General features: G+C 50.4%; 1 protein-coding gene across 1 annotated transcript in view; it reads left to right on the top strand.

Annotated features, from left to right (window-relative positions):
- The window catches only part of LOC134433921 (zinc finger protein 850-like), a gene marked incomplete at its 3' end in the record, with an annotated part of 63,605 nt that overhangs the window by 26,066 nt on the left and 16,524 nt on the right, over nt 1-21,015 (top strand). Inside the window, exons 5-6 of the mRNA XM_063182612.1 lie at nt 6,011-6,653; nt 7,857-7,860. Coding sequence (XP_063038682.1) covers nt 6,011-6,653; nt 7,857-7,860 — 647 coding nt within the window. The remainder of the gene's footprint in view (nt 1-6,010; nt 6,654-7,856; nt 7,861-21,015) is intronic.

Here is a 21,015-nt window from a genome sequence, read left to right as displayed (position 1 = left end):
GAGATTAAATACAGAACTGTGAGTGTGTCTAAACATGGAGTGAGATTGAGACCAGGATCAGGGTCAGGTTTGGGACTGAGCTCACCCAGGGCAGGACGGGGGGATGTCACTGCAGGATGTCCCTGGCATCATCCCAGCCCTCCTCAGGCACCTCCAAACATGGGGGACAGCTGGGTGCCCCAAGATCCAGGTCCTCCCATGCTGCCCCTCAATACCAGGCAAGCATTCCCTGAGGGCAGCCCTGACTGTCACCACTGGGGCTCTGGGATCAGTCCTCACATCTCTGTGGAGCAGCAGCAGACAGGATGAGAGATTCCCCCGCCCCGTTTATCCTGTGGAAAGGTGAAGTCCTGCTGCCCTTTTCTTCTGGTGTCTCCTCCTCTCCTCAGCTGAGGATGTCAAACTCCCCAGGAGCAGGAAAATCCCCATTCCCTCTTTCCTTGTGGCTGCAGCCTGGAACATCCACCCAGAATGAAGGACTTTCTGGCAGCCCTGGTGAATGACACTGGCAAGAGGTTTGTGAGAAGGGGCTGAAATTGTATTTTGATAGTAAAAAAAAGGTGCAAAATTATTCCTTTCTGTTATATTCCTTTTCAGTCAGTTCTGGTCTGTTTTCAGAGTGCCACCTTCTCAGCTGACTGTGTTTGTGCCCTCTTTTCTCTCCTGCCTCTCTTTCCCTGCTCTGTTTCTCTCTCAGTGTCTTCCTTGACCGAGGGCAGCTCACACCAAAGACCGCGCCCAGATTTAATTCCCAATTCAGGAGCTACAACAACCATGGGGGAAGTTATGAAGGCTCGCAGTGAAATGCCACTGTAAGATCTTGTTCCACTTGGCTTTTGGCTCCTTCTTGACAGCTTTGCCCTCAAGGGCAGGAACATCTTTTCATAGCTGAGAACTGGAATTCCAGACCCTGCAGTGTGTGCCGTGGATTCCCGAGGCTCCCAGGGTGCCGCTCCTGCCGTGCCTCCCAAGGGGAGAAGCTCCAGCAGCTCTGTGGGCTCCCAGAGCACATAGCAAAGGTGGCTTTGATGGACATTTTCCAGGGACTGGGGTGGGAAGGGACCCTGTCCATGGATTACGACCCCGCGAGGGAGAGACGCCTCTGCCCCAGGGAAGGAGCGAATGAGAGCGTGGGAAAGCAACCGACGATTATTGAGCGTGGACTGAACGGAACAAGAAATGGGGAGGAGAAAGGGAGAGAAAGAAACCGGGAAGAGGTCTCAAAGAGAGAAAGAAAAAGGAAAGAGGTCTCAGAGAACAGAAAGAAACAGGAAAAGGCTCCCGCCCGGCCTCCGCAGCTCCCAGCAACAGCCGCAGGGCGTAGCGCCTTTTACAATTCCAGCCAATCAGAGGACGCGGTAAACAATTTCCAGCCAACCAGAGCTTTTCTCGCCGATGACTCACCGGTTGCCAGGCGGGCCCGCAGAGCCCGGCGGCCCCGGAGCGGAATTTGGGGCTCGGGCCGGGGGACGGATCCGCCCCGGGGGGGTCCCCGAGCCCCTGCCCAGCCCTGGGGCCGATCGGGGGCTCCCCCACCCAGCAGCCGGTGCTGCGGGGCCGCGGGGCAGAGCGGTGGGAAAGGGGGCTCCGGGCTGGCAGCGGAGGAAATGCGGGAGGAAGAGGAGGGAGAGGAGGAGCAGGAGCAGGAGGGGGAGAATCGCGGCGCTCGCAGCGCCCGCACGCCGAGCCTGCAGCATCCCCTGCCCCGGGAGCATCGCCCCCAGCCCCGAGCCGCAGGTGAGGGCAGAGGCCGAGCTCGCCCCGGCTCCAGCCAGGGGTCTCCGGGAGGATTTTTTGGAGAGTGTTTGGAGCCGGCAGATCCCGGACTCGAGCCCCGGATATCTCCGGGCTCCCCAAGAGGAGCTTTCTCGGGGGGAGAGCAGCCGCGATCGCCCCTCGGGAGGGTCCCGGGGGTCCACGTGGGGATGGCCCGGTGCCGACGGGGCGGGACATTGGTTTTGGGGATCCCCGTGAGAGCCGGGGCTGTGGAACGGGGGACCCCCGGGGCGGGGAGAGGGGAAGGGGCGATACCGGAGCTGGGGGACCCCCGGCAGCCCAGAGATGAGGCGGGGACGGGACCCCCTGACCCTGACAGGGGCGTGTCCTGGGGTGACTTCATGATGCTCGTACCCCATCGGTCTGTTTAGCCCAGAAATGAGTTCTGCACCTTTAAGGCTGGTTCTGAGAGCAAAGGGGAGGAGGAAGAAGCTGCAGTTTGTTTTCATACACTGCACTCACTCCTCCACATTCCAGCTGCTGGATGGACAGAGAGCAGGACAGAGCTCTCCTTTGCTTTTAGTTAGTTTTTAGCTCGCTGAGGCAGAGAAGTTCCCTGGACTGTGGTTTTTCTTTTTCTTTGGAGCTGTTTAAATCTGCTCTGCACTGAACAGCCAGAACACCACCGGCAGCTCGCACCTGTGACCCACCTGGCTGAGCCTGGGCCAGCATTTCCAGTGCTGGAGGGACTGAAAAGAGACTGATAAGAGACTGATAAGACACTGAGTGCACGGAGCTACAACCCAAGGAGGGACTTTCGGAGTTTGTCATCTATTTTGGAGCAGCAGGAGGTTTTATTGCTTAATATTGTTCAATTTTTGTGCTGGTGAATGCTTTGCCTGTAGAATAAAGTTTTTTTCCACTTTTCTCCCCGGAAATATTTTCCCGGACTGGCTGAGGGTGGGGCTGCTGAATCAGCATTCTAGAGGAAACTCCTTTTGGAGGGTTTCAACCGATTTTGCCCTAAACAAGGACAGGGTGGTGGAAAGAAAGGGGAACCCCAAGTGGCTGGATTGAGAGGAGGCTGGAGAGGGGGACCTTGGGACTCCAGAACCTCCCAAAATCCAAAAGCAGGACCCTGGAGAGGGGGGATCCCCAGGACCCATGGGATCCCCACCAGCCCTGAGATGGGGGACCAACCATAACCCAAGAGGGATGAGACTGGAAATGGGAAACTCCTGGTAGGTTTTGTGATTCACTCTTGATTTTTGGACATCAGGTGACTTCTAGAAAAGGACATGGGTGGGAGGAATCCCCAACGCAAGGCATTCACAGCTTGTTTTTCCCCAAACCAGGATTTTCCCTAAACCTTCCCACCGTAACATTCTCCCTGTCCTGCTCTGGGTGAGCTCAGTCCCAAACCTGACCCTGATCCTGGTCTCAGTCTCACTCCATGTTTAAACACACTCACAGTTCTGTATTTAATCTCATCCCAGTGCCAGACTTGTCTAGCCCTAGACTCAATCACAACCCCAGCCCTAAAGCCAATCCCATGTCCAGCCTTAACCCCAATCCCAGCTCTAATCCGAATCTCAGCCCCAACTCCAAGCCCAGCCCCAATTCCAGCCCCTTCCTAAATCCTCAGCCCCAACTCCAAGCCCAGCCCCAATTCCAGCCCCTTCCTAAATCCTCAGCCCCAAATCAAATCCCGGGTTCAGCCCTTCTGGGGCTTTGGGGGTGTCTCTGTCCCTCTGAGCCCGATGATGTTTGGGTGGGGTCACAGCAGGGCTGAGAGGGACAGAGACCCCCCCGGCCTGCCCAGGTGTGAGAAGGTCGGAGAGCCCCCCCAGCCCCGAGCACCCTCAGTGGTGAGAGGGACACAGAGCCCCTGGTCCCCAGCCCTGCACAGGCATTGCCTGAGGCCAGAGGGATGGAGACCCCCCAGGCATCCCACAGAGGGAGGGGACAGAGACCCCCGAGCATCCCCTGGGCTGAGAGGGACAGAGACTGCCCCAGACATCCCCTGGCACAGGGTATGAGAGGGAGGGAGAACCCCCAAGCATTCCCTGGGTGAAAATGATGGAGACCCCCTGGGGAATGCCCTGGGGTGACAGGGACAGGAAAAACACCCCCAAACCCCTCCCAAGCATCCCCCAGTGTGAGAGGCACAGAGACCCCTTGAGCATCCCCTGGGCACTGGACAAAATAAACTTGGCAGAAATCAAACTTGACTCTGCATAAATCACTTTGATGAATATATCCTCTTCCCACAAGTAACTTGTGATGAAAGCGCAAACAAATCCCAAACATGAATAAACTGACAATCCAAGCAGTGATGTGGCAATTCCAATATTCATTGCTTCCTGCACAGCTCCAGCTCAGCTGCTGACAGGTTCCGATAAAAGGAAAGTGGAAATTTGGCCCAAAACAGGTTATTAAAAGGAATGGAAAGCTCTGTGTAGCAGTCACAAAGGTGACAGGGATCAAGAGAAAAATAATTTTCACATTTGGTAAAGCCCCCAAGCCTGGGAATTCAGGACTTATTTGGAAATTTAGCTCCTTGAGCTGGGCTTCTTGTGGGACTTTCAGCTGCCTTGCGTTCCTCACCATGGGGTTAATGAACCTTGTCAGTCTCGCTGGTAACATATGGTCCATTTCCTCCAGTGATTTTAATAACTTTATAAGGAAAGACAGCAAATTATTTTCTTTACACTGGCCACCCATAAAAGCCATTTCCCTCATCATTTCTCCCATAAAGAAATAAAACTTTTATAAGTTCCATAAGGTCCCCAGGATGAAGGAGGCACTGTGTCCAAGTTTCCAAGAGTTCTTCCAGAAAGAACCACAACCTCCTCAATGGAGGGAACCATGCTGTTGTCAAAGGCACTTGGGGTCAGAGAACAGTGCCCTGAACTCACTGTGTCAAAATAATATGGCAATACGGTTAAGAAAATTGTTAGAGATATGCCTCTGCCCCAATTAAGGTGCTAACAAGACCAAATCCAAAATGGATTTTACTGAACAGTAAATGTGAGGTAGAGAGAGAGTTGGAAAGAAAGAGAAAAGAGGAGAGAGCAATGGAATGACAAGGGACAGAGACCTCCCCTGGAGCAGGGCAAGTACGACATTATCCCCTGTGTGTGTGGCCTTCCCAGGGTGGGGGTTTTACACCTGAGCCAGGTTGGGTAAGGGGGGTGGTGTTCACCCCCTGAGCAGGGATTACCCCACTGTTTCAGGTTGCCATGCAAGATGTAACCAAATGCATGTTTTCAATCCCCATCTTCATCAACTGCTATAAACAGGTGGGGCAGTGTTCTTTATCTCTTCCAGGACTCAGCACTGATAACGCCCTCCAGGGGAGATATCTTCTGTGAATGGGTCATTGATTGTCACTGCAGGACTGATAAAATTCCATCCTCCCATTGTGGGATGCTCCGCCCAGGGGGAGGATCCAAGCATTCCTACCTGGATATAAGCTGAGACTTGCCACACCAGGAGCAGCTTGCCTACTGGATTGCCAGAGGACAAGAGCTCCATAACCACCACTGGACCTCCAAAGGAAGACCAGACCCTTCTGCATGATCACTGCTTCAACAGAATCACCTTCATCTCTCCAACAGGACTGCAGTCACCATTTACTGGGACAGCTGCCACCACCCTGACCAACAGGGTGTCAGGTTATATCCTGACTCTGTCAGTTTAAGGCAGTGTTTCTGTATCATTGCCTTGATCTTAGTTTTCTTTTAAATTGTAATTCTCCTTAAGATGCTCCAAAGGTTTGCCTTCAAACCAGTACAAAAGAAAATGGGCGCACCCTTTGTTTTCTTCCCAAACCAGGATTTCCCATTCCCAAACCTTGATTGGATGGAGAAGGAGGCTGTGAGGAAGACGAAGGAGCCCCGGGACACCCAGATAGGTGAGGAGGAAGTCAGTTTCTATTTCCCCCTCTCTCCTGCTCCATCTCCCCGCCCAGCACAGGCCCCGGCTGCAGGACAAATCTGCTGTCAGCCCTGTCCTGCCAGGGATGTACTGGAGGGATCTCCTTCCCCTTCCCTCTGGCATGGAGGCAAATCCCATCCTCTCCTTGTCCTTCCTTCCCCAGGGAAGAAACTGAGGATGGAGACCAGGGAAGAAAAATCTGCAAGGCAGAACCTCGTGAAAGAGACCGTTTTGAGTGATTCTAGCACACAGGAATCCAACAGGGAAGAAAAACCTCAGGAATCCCCCATGAGGAGGGGCTCCAAACCCAGCCCAGGGTGCTCTGAAGAAGAAAGAGCCACCCTGAGCCAGGAAGGTGGACAGAGCTTCAGCCAGAGTTCAGAGCTGGTGGTCCATAAAAAGCTTCATGATGGGGAGAAGCCCCACAAGTGCTTGCAGTGTGGGAAGAACTTTAGGTGGAGCTCCAACCTGATCAGCCACCAGATGATCCACACTGGGGAGTGGCCTTACGAGTGTGGGGAGTGTGGGAAGGGCTTCAGCTACAGATCCAACCTTGTGACCCACCAATGTCTCCACACTGGAGAGAGGCCCTACGAGTGTCCCCAGTGTCAGAAGAGGTTTCCGAGCAGCTCCAATCTCCTCCAGCACCAGCGGATTCACACTGAGGAGAGGCCCTTCCTCTGCCCTGAGTGCGGGAAGGGCTTCAAGCGCAACTGCAACCTCATCAAGCACTGGCGCATCCACACTGGGGAGAGACCCTACCAGTGTGCCACATGTGGGAAGAGGTTTCAGACAAGCTCCCATCTCCTCCTGCATGAGCGGATTCACACGGATGAGAGGCCCTTCCACTGCCCCGACTGTGGGAAGGGTTTCAAGCACAACTCCACCCTCATTACCCACCGACGCATCCACACAGGGGAGAGGCCCTACAAGTGTCCCCAGTGTGAGAAAAGCTTCACCAGTAGCTCTCACTTGACCAGACACCAACGGACCCACCAGTAAGGGAAGCCCTGCAAATGCCAAAAATGCAGGAACAGCTTCATGCACCACTCCAGCTTCATCCCCCATTAGAGGGCCCACATTGGGAAGAACCCTGGTGATCCAGTTTCCCTGTGGTCTATGCTGGAAAAACACCTGTCCCTTTTCCTGCCCTTGCCAAAGACATGATGTGGGACGGAAGAACATGAGGGTCTGGCCATGGCCGTGTCATTACATTCACTCGCACCTCAGAACATTGGCAGGGGCAGGAAAGGGACTCCCTCTCTCTCCCTGAGGAGAAGGGTGTCCTTTCCAGACAGGGGAAATTGTGGCCAGGAAGAGCCTGTTGTTGATGTATTAGTTTTCCCAGTAAACTGTTTCATTTATCCCTTCTGTTATCAATATAATTTCTTTTTCTTTGTTCCTTATCTCATTGTTGTTCCCAATAAATTGTTCTTATCCCAGCCCAGGATCTTTGCCTTTTGTCCTTTCCATGGGAGGCGGGAGGGCAGCGAAGGCAACACGGTTTTAGCAGGGGCAGGAAATTGAGGAATCCCATTCCTGAACCCCCGCCCGTGGAAACTGAGAATCCCAGCTGGTCCCAGCCCTGGTGGCCATGGCAACAGCCTTGGGAGCGGGTCCCTGGCTGGGGCTGTGGGAACCTCTTCCCTCTGGTGCCCAGGGACGGGAGTGGAGGGAACGGCTGCAGCTGAGTCGGGGCAGGCTCAGGTTGGATGTCAGGAAAATGTTTTTGCCCAGAGGCTGCTGGGGCCCTGCCCAGGCTCCCCAGGGAAGGGTCCCAGCTCCAGGGCTCTCTGAGCTGCAGCAGCGTTTGGACAGCGCTGCCAGGCCCAGGCTGGCATTTTTGGGGTGTTCTGTGCAGGGCCAGCAGTTGGACTGGAGGATCCTGATGGGTCCCTCCCAGCTCAGCCAATTCTGTGGTTCTGGGATCCCATGAGCCTGGGGATGGGGCTGCCAACGGTTGCCATGGCAACAGGCTGTGGCTGCAGGCCTGAGCTGGTGTCCATGGCAACCACCCCTGGCATGGGGTCTCCATGGAGCTGCCAAGGGACTGACCATAGCAACAGGGGGCTGGTGATGGTTGCCATGGAAACTGACCATAGCATCAGGGGGTTTGTGATGGTTGCCATGGAAACTGACCATAGCAACAGGGGCCTGGTGATGGTTACCTGCTAAGGATCAGATTTTTCACAGGCCCTCAGAGGCGTTCCGTGGGGACATTCCAAGAGTCTCCAGGCTGTTCCAGAGCTGGAATGTCACAGGCACAGACAGGGGCTCCATGGACACCTTCCAGGGCCTTCTGAGGATGGTAAAGAGCCCTGTGGTCAGAGGCACTCTCAGCCATTCCATGGTGACATCCCAGGTCACCTTGGGCTGCAAAGGCACCGATCTGTCACAGGCACTCACGGGGGTCCACGGTGACATCCCAGGAGTCCCCAGGCTGCCAAAGAGCCGGGATGTTCCAGACACTCACAGGGGTTCCTGTCATGGGCACAGTGGGAGCTTCAGGCAAAAGCTTTGTTTCTTTATTGGAGAAACTCCTCCTGATACATGAGGTGCAGAAAGTACACCCAACAGCCACCATGGATCCTCAAACCCTTGCAGGGCTCCTAGACTACTAAAATTCCTTCTAAGAGAGGAGACTGGGAACAGCTGGATCCAATCCCAGCCCAAGAATTTGTCAAAGGTTAATGTGTAAAGGATTGGAGAGGTGGAATTGAACTTTACCCCAATTTTTCCCACAGGATTAATGATGGAATACCAGATATATTTGTATAAATACAGCTCTGATTGATTCTGATCATGATCGGACAGAAAGATTTTAACCTGAGCTATTTACTCCACAGTTCAGGATCTTTATCAAGTATTAGAATATAGTGCTCTAGGAAGCAATTTTGAAGTCAACAGATTGGTCTATGACATCTGAGAGTTTGTTGTAGAAGTCACTGAGCAGCTACAGCATCATAGAGGAGATTTTGTGACATCACAGAGCAGGCTGTGGCACCATGGCATGGCTGGATGACATCATAGAGCTGGCTGTGAGGTTCAAAGTATGTGCTGTGACATTAAAGAGTGCCAGTATGACAGCACAGAAAAGGTCTCGTGGCATCACTGAGGGGTTTGTGACATCAGAAAGCTGTCTGTGACATCATAGTGTGAGGCAATAGAGCAGTCTCTGCCATCATCGAGGGTGGCTCTGTGACATCAGAGAGTGGGTTGTGACATCACTGGGTGGCTGTGTAACATCATAGAGCAGGTTGTGACATCACAGAGACTTCTGTGACATCACAAAGCAGATGTAGCACATCATAGGGTGGCATCTCATAGTTAGCTGTGTGAGATCACAGGGGCTGTGTGACAACCCAGAGTGGGCTGTGACATCACTGGTGGCTGTGTGACATTGCAAAAGAGCTGTGTGGCATCATAGGGGCTGTGACATCACAGGGGCAGTGTGACATCACAGGGGCTGTGTGAGGTCACTGGGGAGGTCACTCTGCCCCGGTCCCCTCACAGTTCCCCCAGAGCAGTCCAACCCTGCTCGTGCACAGCGGGGTCCCCTGTCATCCCAGGTCCCCCCTCCCCCGGCCCCGCAGCCTCCCCCAGAGGATGTTCCACGAGATCGACCCCAGAGCCTGACACGGGGACGGGGGGACGGGGCCCTGGGGGTGGCACAGGGGGACAGGGACCCTCCGGCAGCGTCCCCATGTCCGCCAGGGCCAGAGCTTGGGCCAGGGCTCCTTCACCCTGTTATGAATGAGGCCTTGAGAGCGCTGAAGAAATCCCCAGCAAGGGAGCAGCAAAAACCAGACTGAATATTAAGGGACAGCAGCACAGAGTTCCTTGGCAAGAGTCACTCTTCTCCTGACTGGACACTTCAGGCACAACAAGGAAACAAAGCAACAACAAAACCAAACAGAATCCAGGCAATCAAACCAGAAATGAGCTGAGAACTGTACCAGTGTGTGTGAGACACAAGGACAGTGAGGGCAAGGTTAAAATGAATAAAGAAATAAAAGCTTGACAAAGGTCAAACTTAACAGGACTTCACTGATACCTTAACCTTAACTGATATCTTCAACTTCACAATTTAGGAAAAGAACAGCACTTAACAGAATTTAACCTCACTTACAACCAATGACTTAGAGATTTATTAGTGGAATAACATTAAACAATATTCAACTTAGCTTACAACATAGTAAACTTTGCAAAAAAAAAAAAACTCATAACTTATTTGTCATGATGTAACCTTACTTACAGGCCTGACTGACTCAGCTATCCAAGGCACTACAAGCCCTCAGAGAGCAGCATTTCTGCCACATTTCCCTAGTACAGGCACTCCCATGTACACACAGACACAAAAATCAGTGCTAGACACCTGTAAGAAATCCTCCTGAGGGCAGGCAATGCTCACTGTGGATCCTTTGGCATCTCCCCAGCAAAGGCCAAAGGGTTGAACCTGGAGGAGCCTGGAGGAATGGGGGGATCAGCGCAGGCTCCATCATTGTTTGGGATCCCCAAGTGCAGCAAACGGGAGAGTGCCCGGCTGGGAGAGGCCCCACTCAGAGGGAGTCGCTGGCCCAGGAGAGCTCCAAGGGCTCCTTTTGGAGTGCTGTTTGCAGGGCCCCAAGAGAGGGGCTTCAGTCCCAGCAATGGCTCATCCTGGCCACACTTGGCATCAACAGCTTTCTTTGGCACTGTGAGAACAGGGATGTTGTGCCACTGAGGGAACACAAACAGTTCCCAGGGCTGCTCCTACAGAAACCAGGAGCTGGGTGCGCAGCAGCAGTGCCTGGAGCAGACAGTGTTTGTGATGAGCTGCAGAGGAGCTGAGCCCAGGGGCTGTTGGCCAAGGCCGAGGCCCAAGGAGCATTTCTCATCTGGCAGGGCAGCCTGAGAAGGGGAGGGGGGAATGCAGCAGCACAGGGCCCATGGAACCAAGGGACCATTGTGACACTGTGGGGCCCTGTGACACCAAGGGACCATTGTTATACTGTGGGGCCCTGTGAGACCATGGGACTACCTTGACACTGTGGAGCCCTGTGACACCAAGGGACCATTGTGACACTGTGGGGCCTCATGGAATCATGGAGAGCACTGTGACATTGCTGGGCTTCATGGAACCAAGGGGATCGTGCTGACTCTGTGTGGCTCCATGGAATGTAGGGATTGTTGTGATACAGCAAGACCACATGGAGCCAAAGGTTCATTGTGACATTGCAAGTCCTTATGTAATCATGGAGAGGCCATTGTGACCCTTCACAGCCTCATGGAACCAAGGGGCCATCGTGACACTGTGAGGCACCATGGAGCCAAGAAGATCATTGTTACACTGAGGGGACTCATGGAATCATGGAGATCATTGTGACACTATAAGGATCCAAAGCATTGTGACACTGTGAGGCCTCATGGAACCAGTGAGACCATTGTGACCCTGGGGGTCACCACAGAACCAAGAGGACTATTTTCATACTATGGGGCCTGGTGAAACCAAGAGGCCTTTGTGACACTACACGGCTGCATGGAGCCAAAGGTCTATTGTGACATTGCAGGTCCTCCTGTTATCAACGGACCATTGTGAGACTGTGGAGCCAAAATGAGACCATTGTGACACTGCAAACCTCCAGGGTCTAAAGGTCCATTGTGACATTGCAGGGCTCATGGAACAGAGGAGTCCTGTGATATTGTGGAGCCTGGGGAACCATGGAGACCATTGTGACACTGCAAGGCCTCATGGAATCAGTGGGACCATTGTGAAACCTGGGAGCCACTGTGACACTGTGGGATCCCATCGAACAAGGGGTCCATTGTGACATTTCAGGTCTTCTTGTAATCAAGGAGCCATTGTGGCAGTGTGGAGCCCCACAGAACCAAGGCACCATTGTGACACTTCAGGGCCCCATAAAAACAAAGGAATACAGTACAGGTCTGGCTGGTTTGACCACCCAAGAGGTCAGGCTGACCTTGGCATGTTGAGGGTCTCATCCACTATTGAAACAGTGGTGCTTCATGCTTTCCTTCCTATGGAAAAGATCTGACATTCTGCTCCAGGCACGTATGGCCAGAATTGGAGTTTCACCTCCAAATTTCCTTATATCCAGGGATTGTTCCCATAGGAATATTGCCAGGACAAGTCTGGATGGCAGTGGTTTCATGAGGGTCACCACTCATCTGTTCCCAAAACACTTGGCAAGATGTCGAAGGAGGGAGACCAGGACACCAGATGGTCATCAACAGGTCCCCTTTATTGAAGAAAGCATCAGACACTTATACAGCAAGTAATAAGCTTATGAATATTCTGTAAGCCAAGCGATCTATTGGGTAAACTATACCATCAACTCTTCCTCATTCCTTTGGGCCTACGTTCTCTATTTCTTACATCTCTCTGTCCACTCGTTATCATACTCAGCTAGGCCCAAGGACACGCTATCTTGCAGGTGCAGGACTTGGAATTAGCCACGGCCTTGTACTTTTCCATTCTCTAGTCGGCTAAATTCCCAACAGACACCCTGCCTGCAAAAAGGGCCTCTGCCCTAGTTAGGACATCTTTACCAAATTGATTCGGCTGTGTCCCCTCTCCTCAAACCACTCTTTGACAAAACTCTCCACACTTCCCCCGTTTTGTTCTTGGACAAGGAGGCTAGTCTGCCAGGTTCTTTCTATCATTTGGCTGACCATGTTTTGAATACAATTTAAGATACAAGGCAAAATAAGCAAAAGCATCAAAATCACACCCAGTATCTCTATAGCATATGTCACAAAGTTTCTCAGCCACAGTCCAAGTCCTAAGTTTTTAAGCCATTTGTCAATTCCTAAACCCTCTTCTTCTTTAAGATTGTGAAGTCCCTGCTATAATTCTTTTACCTTTGCATGAATAGATACAGAGTGATTGGACAAATTCATGCAACACATTCCCTCAAACTCTTCAGATCCATGACCTTGTGCTAAAAGCAAAAAATCTATAGCGGCTCTATTTTGCAAAACAGCATGATTAACACTTTGCACATCTGCGGTTAGCATATCTAAAATTTGTGACGTCTTGTTTAGCTCATCCTTGGCCCAGCATCCCAATTGCTTTGCTAAGTTCATAGCTTTATTTGCAGCTCCTCCTGGCAAGATAGCTGAAACTATCTCTTGCTTTAACTCACTCCAAAACTGTGGGTCCTATCTGGCTGCAGTCTAAGTCATGCAGGCTGCGTCTCTTCCTGCTTGAATTTTGACTCAATTGCATTAATAAAGACACATTGGGGTGAAACAATGACAATTTTCCCAAATAGCAAGGTCCACCCTGTGGCCTGGCTGATATACCATTCCAAGCTCTGTCTCCACAAATTCAAAATAACCCTGTGGGTAATTTCATCAGTGCCGTGATGTTAGTGCCGTTACATTGGCTATAAAGCTGCTGAGACACTGTACCCAAATTCAGGGATGAATCTAGGGTAGCCCATGCTCCTCTATGCTGATTTAAATTCTGGGGATCTAAGGGATCGAAACTGAACCATCCACCATTTGAGGTGTTAGTCATACTGGCGTTTGCACTTCCGAAGATATCCAACTCCTCTGGAGGAGAGTACAAAGTAGTATTAAGTGATAAGATTATTAAGCACTGGCGGTAACCGTCACTTTGACTTGTAGTGTACCCTTGTTGTGTGGGTAACCTAATGTTTGTCATATTCTGCATGCATAGAGTTTGGTTATCAATCAGACTACAAAATTCCCAAGGAGACCACACTGGAAGCCCCACCAAGCATGTTCAAAATGGGTTAGTAACTCCTCCAAGGCTAAGACAAAGTGATGATTGGTTAGTTTGATTAGCAAGCGTTATCCATATGTTATCTCTTGGCTGATTAAAGCGTGTTACTCCTACTGCCCCGTCCGTCACAGCACTGAGCAGTATAACAAAAATAAGCCTCATTTTTCTGTTTTCTTTCTCACTTTCCTTTTCTTATCTGTCTTTAACCTCATCGATCCTAACTCTTGCAATCTCCGTCTCTGTAGGGCCTCGATGCAGGAGTCCAATGCCTGATCGGGATCTCCTCTGATGGGTCCTACAACTGAATGCTGTGTTAAAGGCACCAATTTTCTACACCTAGCAGAAGCTATGTATGACTTACTTTGAGCTTTAACTCTTTTCACAATACACTGTACCTCCCACTGGTAATAGGCCAAGATTTTCTGCTCGGGAGACTCATAAAGATTTAAAGCTAGAGCCGTACCTAGTCCCGTCTGTCTCCTTAGTTCCCTTTGCCAGTCTTCCCCCCATGCGTAGTCATGCTTGCAGGTGTTACACCATAAACCCCAGATCCCGGACTGTTCTAACCAAAAGGTTTTACCACAACCCCCACAATACAGAGCTACCCACGCAGCACAACAGGGGCTGTGACACTCAAGGCAGCGCTCCCTTGCTGGTCCTTTTATGTGGAAGGTCGATAGTGCTTCAACGTTGTCAATCAGTTCCCTGGCCGTCCTGTAGCAGCGTGTCGCTGCTCTGTCCACTGCTTTCGAGTGTCCCTTCAGCTGCAGCAATAAGGGTTGTAAAATCAGCAGCAGCTTCTTCTTCAGGCACTCCTTGTCCCCCTCCTTAAGGTTGTTCACCAGATGCTGCATTAAAGACAGGTTTAGTCCACTTGGCAGACACCCACAAAGGCCCTGTTGGTGAGGAAACACAAAGATATCCCCCACCCCAATATAGCACTTTTGAGAGTTTTTCCCATATCCCTGTGCTTGGGTTCTACACCCAGACCTCTGTTTCCTTAATAGTTTCCTGACCTGATCTCGGGTGATGTTTAACTGCAGGGGTGGCATCATCCTCCCCAAAAATACATAAATGATTGATCACATACAAAACCTTAGCCAGGCATGCTTGTGGATCCTTTAAATCCTGGTGCTTGTCAATATATTGTTTGAGGGTACCATTTGCTCGTTCTACTATCACCTGTCCTGTGGGGGAATGCGGAATACCTGTCACATGCTTGACAGACCATTGGTCCAAAAACTTTCGGACTCTAGCACTTGTGTAAGCCAGACCATTATCCGTTTTGATACCTTGTGGGACTCCCATAACAGCAAAGCAACTCAATAAATGCCTGATCACATGTATCGCTTTCTCGCCTCCCTGAGCTGTAGCCCATATATAATGGCTATATGTATCTATAGTAACATGCACATACTTAAGCCTGCCAAACCTAGCTACATGCGTGACATCCATTTACCATTTCTCATTCATTTCTAAACCTCGAGGATTAACTCCGCAGCCCAGACCTATTCCCCCATTATGATAACTGCATATTAGACATGCCCTGACAATGGCCTTGGCTTCTGATAAGCCCAGATCAAAGTTCCTCACCAACCCTTTCACATTTTGATGATATCTACTATGGGCTTCTCTTGCCAATGTATGCTTATCAACAGGACAAGAGTTATCAATGGGTAAGGTAACCAATTTATCTGCACGCTCATTCCCATCTCCTAGACCCTCAGACCACTTATGGCTCCTGATATGGATTACAGAGTACACTGCACTTCTATCCCGGAGAGCTCTCCTTAATTGAACCAGTAACTCATACAGCTGTTTGTTATTCACTTCCTTAATTGCTGCTCCTTCTATACGTCTGGCTACTCCAGCGACATACATGGAGTCTGTGACCACATTCAAGGGCTCATGCAGGTTGGACATTGCCCATACTACTGCTAACAATTCTAAGGTTAGTAGGCTATCTGCAGGGTCTGCTGTAAGAAGTTGATGCTTCCATTGTCCTTTTTCTTGCCAGGTGACAGCAGCACGTCTCGGTTTTTTCCCTGCGTCTGTGAAGGCTGTGGTGGCTCCTTCTATGGGGCTCTCTCTTCTCAGCGGCCGAGTGATCCAGTCCCATTCTGTCATCCATTGCAGGACCATGGGCACTAACTTGCTTGTCTGCACTTTTGCAGATGGTGTCAATAGTGCTTCCTGTAGGTCCGTAGAGTTAACCAGATACCAGTCCAGCATTTCTTTTTCCATGGGTAGCCTAGTGGTGGCAGGTTCTCTACCGTCCACTTCAGTAATTCTGAGATGGCCTTTTTTGATCAACGCAGCAAATTGTTTGATTTTTGAGAATATTGTTCTTTTATGTTGTAGCGGTGGTGACAGCCATTCCAATACCCGTATCTCCCCCATTTTGTTTTCACACTGGGAGAGCGCCAAACAAGTGGCAAGGGCTATTCTGAACAGTGAGATCAATAGGGCAATCCAGTTATCGACGAGACACATATCCTTGTTGCACACAGTTGCTGATTTGCTGCAAGGCAAGATGGTGCTCCTTTGTGAGGCACATGGGGGTAGAGGGATCAGTGCCCTTTAACAAGGGTCGTAGGGTTTCTAACAAATGATTTGGTATTCCCACAATGGGTTTTAGCCACTGTAAGTCTCCTAGAAACTTTTGAGCATCATGTAAAGTCTTAATGTCCAAGTGCAGTTCTAATTTTTGGGGTACCACTGTTTGGTCCATTAGGGTCCATCCCAAATACTTCATGGTTTCGTGGTCTGAATTTTCTCTGTGGCAATAACAAGTGAATATGCTGCAAGAGTGTCTCTGATCCTGTCAACCTGCAAAGGGGAAAATGGTTGTTGCTGCGCAAACAAGATATCATCCATGTAATGATATATTATGGTAGCTGGCCACTGCTGACGCAATGGCTGTAATGCAGCATCAACATAAAGCTGGCACAACATAGGGGCATTGTGCATCCCCTGTGGTAGTGACGTCCACTCAAATTTTTTGTCTGGTTCTCCATGACTTATTGCTGGTAGGGTAAAGGCGAACCTCTTCATGTCATCGGGATGCAGCCCAATAGTGTAAAAACAATCCTTTAAGTCGATGATTAGAAGTGGCCAATCTTGTGGGATCATGGCTGGATTCGGAAGAGCAGGCTGCAAGGCTCCCCCCATCGGTTCCATCTGGTCATTCACAGCTCGCAGATCGTGTACCAGGCGGTATTTTCCTGATTTCTTCCTAATCACAAAAATGGGCGTGTTCCAGAGACTCATTGAGAGTCGTAAATGTCCTTGCGTGTATTGTTCCTTCACCAATTCATGGGCATGCATAAGACTTACCCCTTTGAAGGGCCATTGCTTAACCATCACCGGTGTATCTGTTTTCCAAGTGAGTAGAATGGGGAAAGTCCCAGCAATGGCAATTACCCCAAAGGGTGGTGATTGGTCAACACCATCCCCAGCTGTGTTAAAATGTCCCTGCCTATCAGGCAGGAGACCGTAGGAGGCAACTGAACGACTGAAAGCACAACGGACACTTGTTGCCCATCAATGCGCACTGAGAGAAGCGGTGTTCTGCTTGCAAAAGTAAGTCCTCCTACTCCTGTGAGCATGTTTACTGATGGGAGCAGGGGCCAATGTTGTGGCCATGCCTCTGGAGATATAATGCTGGTGTCTGCTCCTGTATCCAGTAATCCATAGAGGGTTATGCTCTGATGTCTATGGGTGATCTCAGCTTTTTGTCTTGGTCTCTCCTGTAAGTCCACAGTCAAAAGTGTAATACCGGTAGAGCCAAAACCCTTCTCATCACGCTTCTGTCCAGTAAACGATGGTATACCCGATGTCATCTGTGGTAGTGGTACCAATTGTGTGATGCGTTGTCCTTTGTTATTTTAACTGGGGGATAAGGGGTGTAAGCCATGATTTGTATTTCCCCTGTATAGTCTGCGTCTATGACCCCAGGCAATACAAATAGTCCCAGCATGAATGTCGAGGAGCGTCCTAGTAATAATGCTCCACATTTTTGTCCTTGTAGCGTGAGAGGACCATTTACTCCAGATGGTATCCTTTCAGGCCGGTTCGTCATTAATGTGACATCTACTGCTGCTGCTATGTCCAAGCCGATGCTCCCTGCTGTTGCTGGTTGCAGACAGAAGGTGGCGCTGATGTCACTAACCGTTTCCCGATCGGTGCCAACAAGCCGTAGTGTTGTGGGAGCTAGATTGGCAGCTTTGGCACCACACGCCAGTCGCTCTGCATTCTCGGCCCATGTGTCCCCCATTGCTGCACCGGTAGCACTTGAGATGTGATCTCGAGCCTCCCTGTGTGACTGTCATGGAGCCATTTCGGAGAGGAGTAAGAGCAGCTAACACCTGATTTTGAGTGCATTCTGCTTGCTTTTGCAGCCCTAATCCTAATTCCTTTAAGGCATCTACTAAAAATGCCTGTGAGGCTGTTGGCCTTAATGCCATTCACTCTAGTGCTTCCTCAATGGTCCAATTTCCTCCCAGAGTGGCTAGCAACCTTTGCGTTGCCTGATTGCTATTTTGTAAGGTACACTGCTCCAATAACGCCCCCTTCGTATATTCTGCAACTCCTGCCCGGTCTATAGCCGCAGCTGCTTTGTCAATAAAACTCCCAAATGATTCCTCTCTACCTTGTTTTATGCCCATGTACACCGGCAGCCCTCCTGGCTCTTTAACCCTCTCTATGGCAGCACGTACCAAACGCATAGCTTCTCTAAGCTTATCTGCTCCTGATATCATCTGTGCCTCCGTGCACAAATATGCCCCTAAGCCCATGAGCTCATCTATCGTCACTCCATGCAGCGGGTCCCCCTGAGCTCGCTGTGACGCAACCAACTCATTAACCAAGGCTTGCCATAGCGCATTAAACAACAATTGCTGATGCTGAGTAAATATTAATCGTACCATCCCCCTCAAATAATTTGGTAATTTGGGCACAAAATCTGCGTATTAAAGAGATAATCCAGTATCTGCCTAACAGGTTCGCTTTTTGCACCGAACTGACTGACTGTGGACCGCAACTGAGATAACAACTTCCAGTCTAAAGGGGTATACTCTGCCAGATCCTGTGTGTGGTTATCCTGAGCATCATACTGTGGCGTGTATGTAACTGGACAGGCAAGAGCAAAAGCGGACTCCATAGCCTCACCATCTCCCGTTTGCATTGCCTCTTTTGCCAGAGCAGCCCAAGCCTCCCTCCTCTGTTTAGCCATCTCCTCCCATAGGTCACTGAGTGCCCCTGGGATAGAATCTGACTCTCCGAGAGTTCTGCGCTGTTGGCACTTCTGTGCAGGCCATTCGGGTGGGGGAGGTGGCAGGCTCAGCTCACCCTCTCTGCGGGGAGGTGGCAGGCTTAACTCTCTCTCTCTGCAGGGGGGGCGGCAGGCTTAGCTCGCTCTCTCTGCCATCCTCCAACTCATCCTTCTCCTCCGACATAGAAGGTGCGGACGGCCCCCCACGCCTGTAACAGGATCCTCCATACAACACTATTTTGAACCCTTTGGTATTAACACCTTGTTTACTGAAGGCTCAAAAGGATCGTCCTCACGACCATACCCTATATTCCTCTTATTAGTTTCTGTCACCCTTTCTGCTGCCTTGTGCTCAGAGACATGCCGAAGCAGTGTATTGTGCACCACCCACCATAGCTTGCCCTATTTCTCTGCTGTCTTACCATCTTCTAACACCGCTTCCCACAGTATATCCCCAAATTTTCTCCATTTCGCGAGCTCATGGACCGTATGTGGGTTAAGGAAAACCCCCTTAGCATAGCCATAGGCTAACAACCCTGGTAGCTCCTTTTTTAGATCTATCCCCTTTGCTCCTCGCCTTTCTAAATACGCGGTGAAAAGATCATATGCTGCTTGCCTATCCATACCTATTTGTATACGTCAGTGCTGTTGCAGCTTTCCAGGCTCTGGCAGACACGTATGGCTCAAGTCACCGATGAGAACCTCGAGGGTGCTTCAAAATTCCGGCACCATCCTGGCTGCTATCAGGACCCAACTCCAACTTCCCTCAACCGTGGCGCGTCCTCCCCCGTTCTCTTTTTCAGCAAGATGTGGAGGCAGACGTCAGGGTCACCAGTTGTCAAAGGAAGGAGACCAGGACACCAGATGGTCATCAACAGGTCTGATTTATTGATTGATTCGGCAACCTAAATACAGTCCATAATGAGCCTCATACATATTGCAAAAGCTGAGCTCAGGATTGGCTCTTCAGCTACATGTCAACCCCGCCTAATTTAGCCTTTATCTACATTCTTGTGGTTAGCAAGCATAGTAACTTCTGCATTCCACATCCCATTCTTGTATAACTTCAGCATTTTCTTTGTCAACAAGGACACCCTGCCTGCGAAAGGGCCTGTGCCCTAGTTAGGACATCTTCACCAAATTGATTTGGCTGTGTCCCCTCTCCTCAAGCCACTCTTTGACAAAACTCTCCACAGTTTCCTGCCAGGAGAGCCCTGCGCACTGCTCCATAGATCTTTCATAAAGGCCCAAACCAACTCCAAACACTCTCTCTGCAGCTTTTCACAAAGGGCTGCAGCAATCCAGGACAGCTGCAAGTGAGTGTCAGAAGGCTCTTGTCTTGTTCCTGACAGCAGAATTCTTGATGATCTTGTGCAATTTTATTCAGATGTAACATGAGAGCTGAGGTTTTTGTATTAAAATATTTCTTGATGAATAACAGGCCTTGGGAGAATGAGGTGCAGGACTGACATGCGAAAGCATGAGCATATCCTCCAAAGTGGTCAGTCTAATTGTCCATTTTATTACTCTTCTATTTACTCCACACTAATAAGGAAAACCAAGCTCTGCGTGGAGGTAAAACAGGCATGGGATAAACTACAGTCCCTCGCAGGCTCACCAGGGCTGGCAGTGACAGAGCAGGCAGTCTGCTTCATTGTGAACCACTACAGAGCTGCATGCCAATCTGGTTTAAGTAGCATGGTATTATTAAGAGCTCCTTTTCTGCATGAGATACAAAAAGGAGATCCCACATGATCTTCATGCAAGCATGCAGTAAAGAACTGATCCGGCTGTCCTAACAGAGCATTTGCTTTGGCAAATACACTCTTCCCATTCATCTTTTGAGGCAGACACCTCACGTTTTCCCCTACACCCCTGCAAGGCTGGCAGTCGCTGTTTCCCAGTTCCTGTTCTTCCCTAGAGATGGTGCAGTGGCTGCTTTGAAACAAAAAGCCCTGAGATCTGGAGAGCTTGAAGGAGCATGAAATGCTAATTAAGTGCTCATATTGGTAATACTCAGGTCTGCACTGCCCAGTTGTCTGCAGCAGCAGCAGCTGGACCATGCATCATTCCTGTTGGTGGATGTTCATGTTTCTCATGTACAAGAGCAATGACTTTGAGGAGGGACCAAAATGCCCCTCTTCAAACAGTAGCTGTGCAAGGAGATGTGAAGTTTCACAGCCTTTTCTAGGATATTTCAAAAAGATCTAAGAGAATATTGTGGCACGGAGTGGGTCCCAAATTTTGTCTCCAGAGGAATCCCCAAAGGGCACATTCACTCTGCTGCTGATGGCAACCCCATAAGCTCATGGACAAGTTTTCCCTGCAACGTGCCACC

This window comes from Melospiza melodia, unplaced genomic scaffold (assembly GCF_035770615.1).
Source record: "Melospiza melodia melodia isolate bMelMel2 unplaced genomic scaffold, bMelMel2.pri scaffold_28, whole genome shotgun sequence".
In the NCBI taxonomy this organism is placed as follows: domain Eukaryota; kingdom Metazoa; phylum Chordata; class Aves; order Passeriformes; family Passerellidae; genus Melospiza; species Melospiza melodia.
This window is presented reverse-complemented; position numbering and strand designations above follow the sequence as displayed.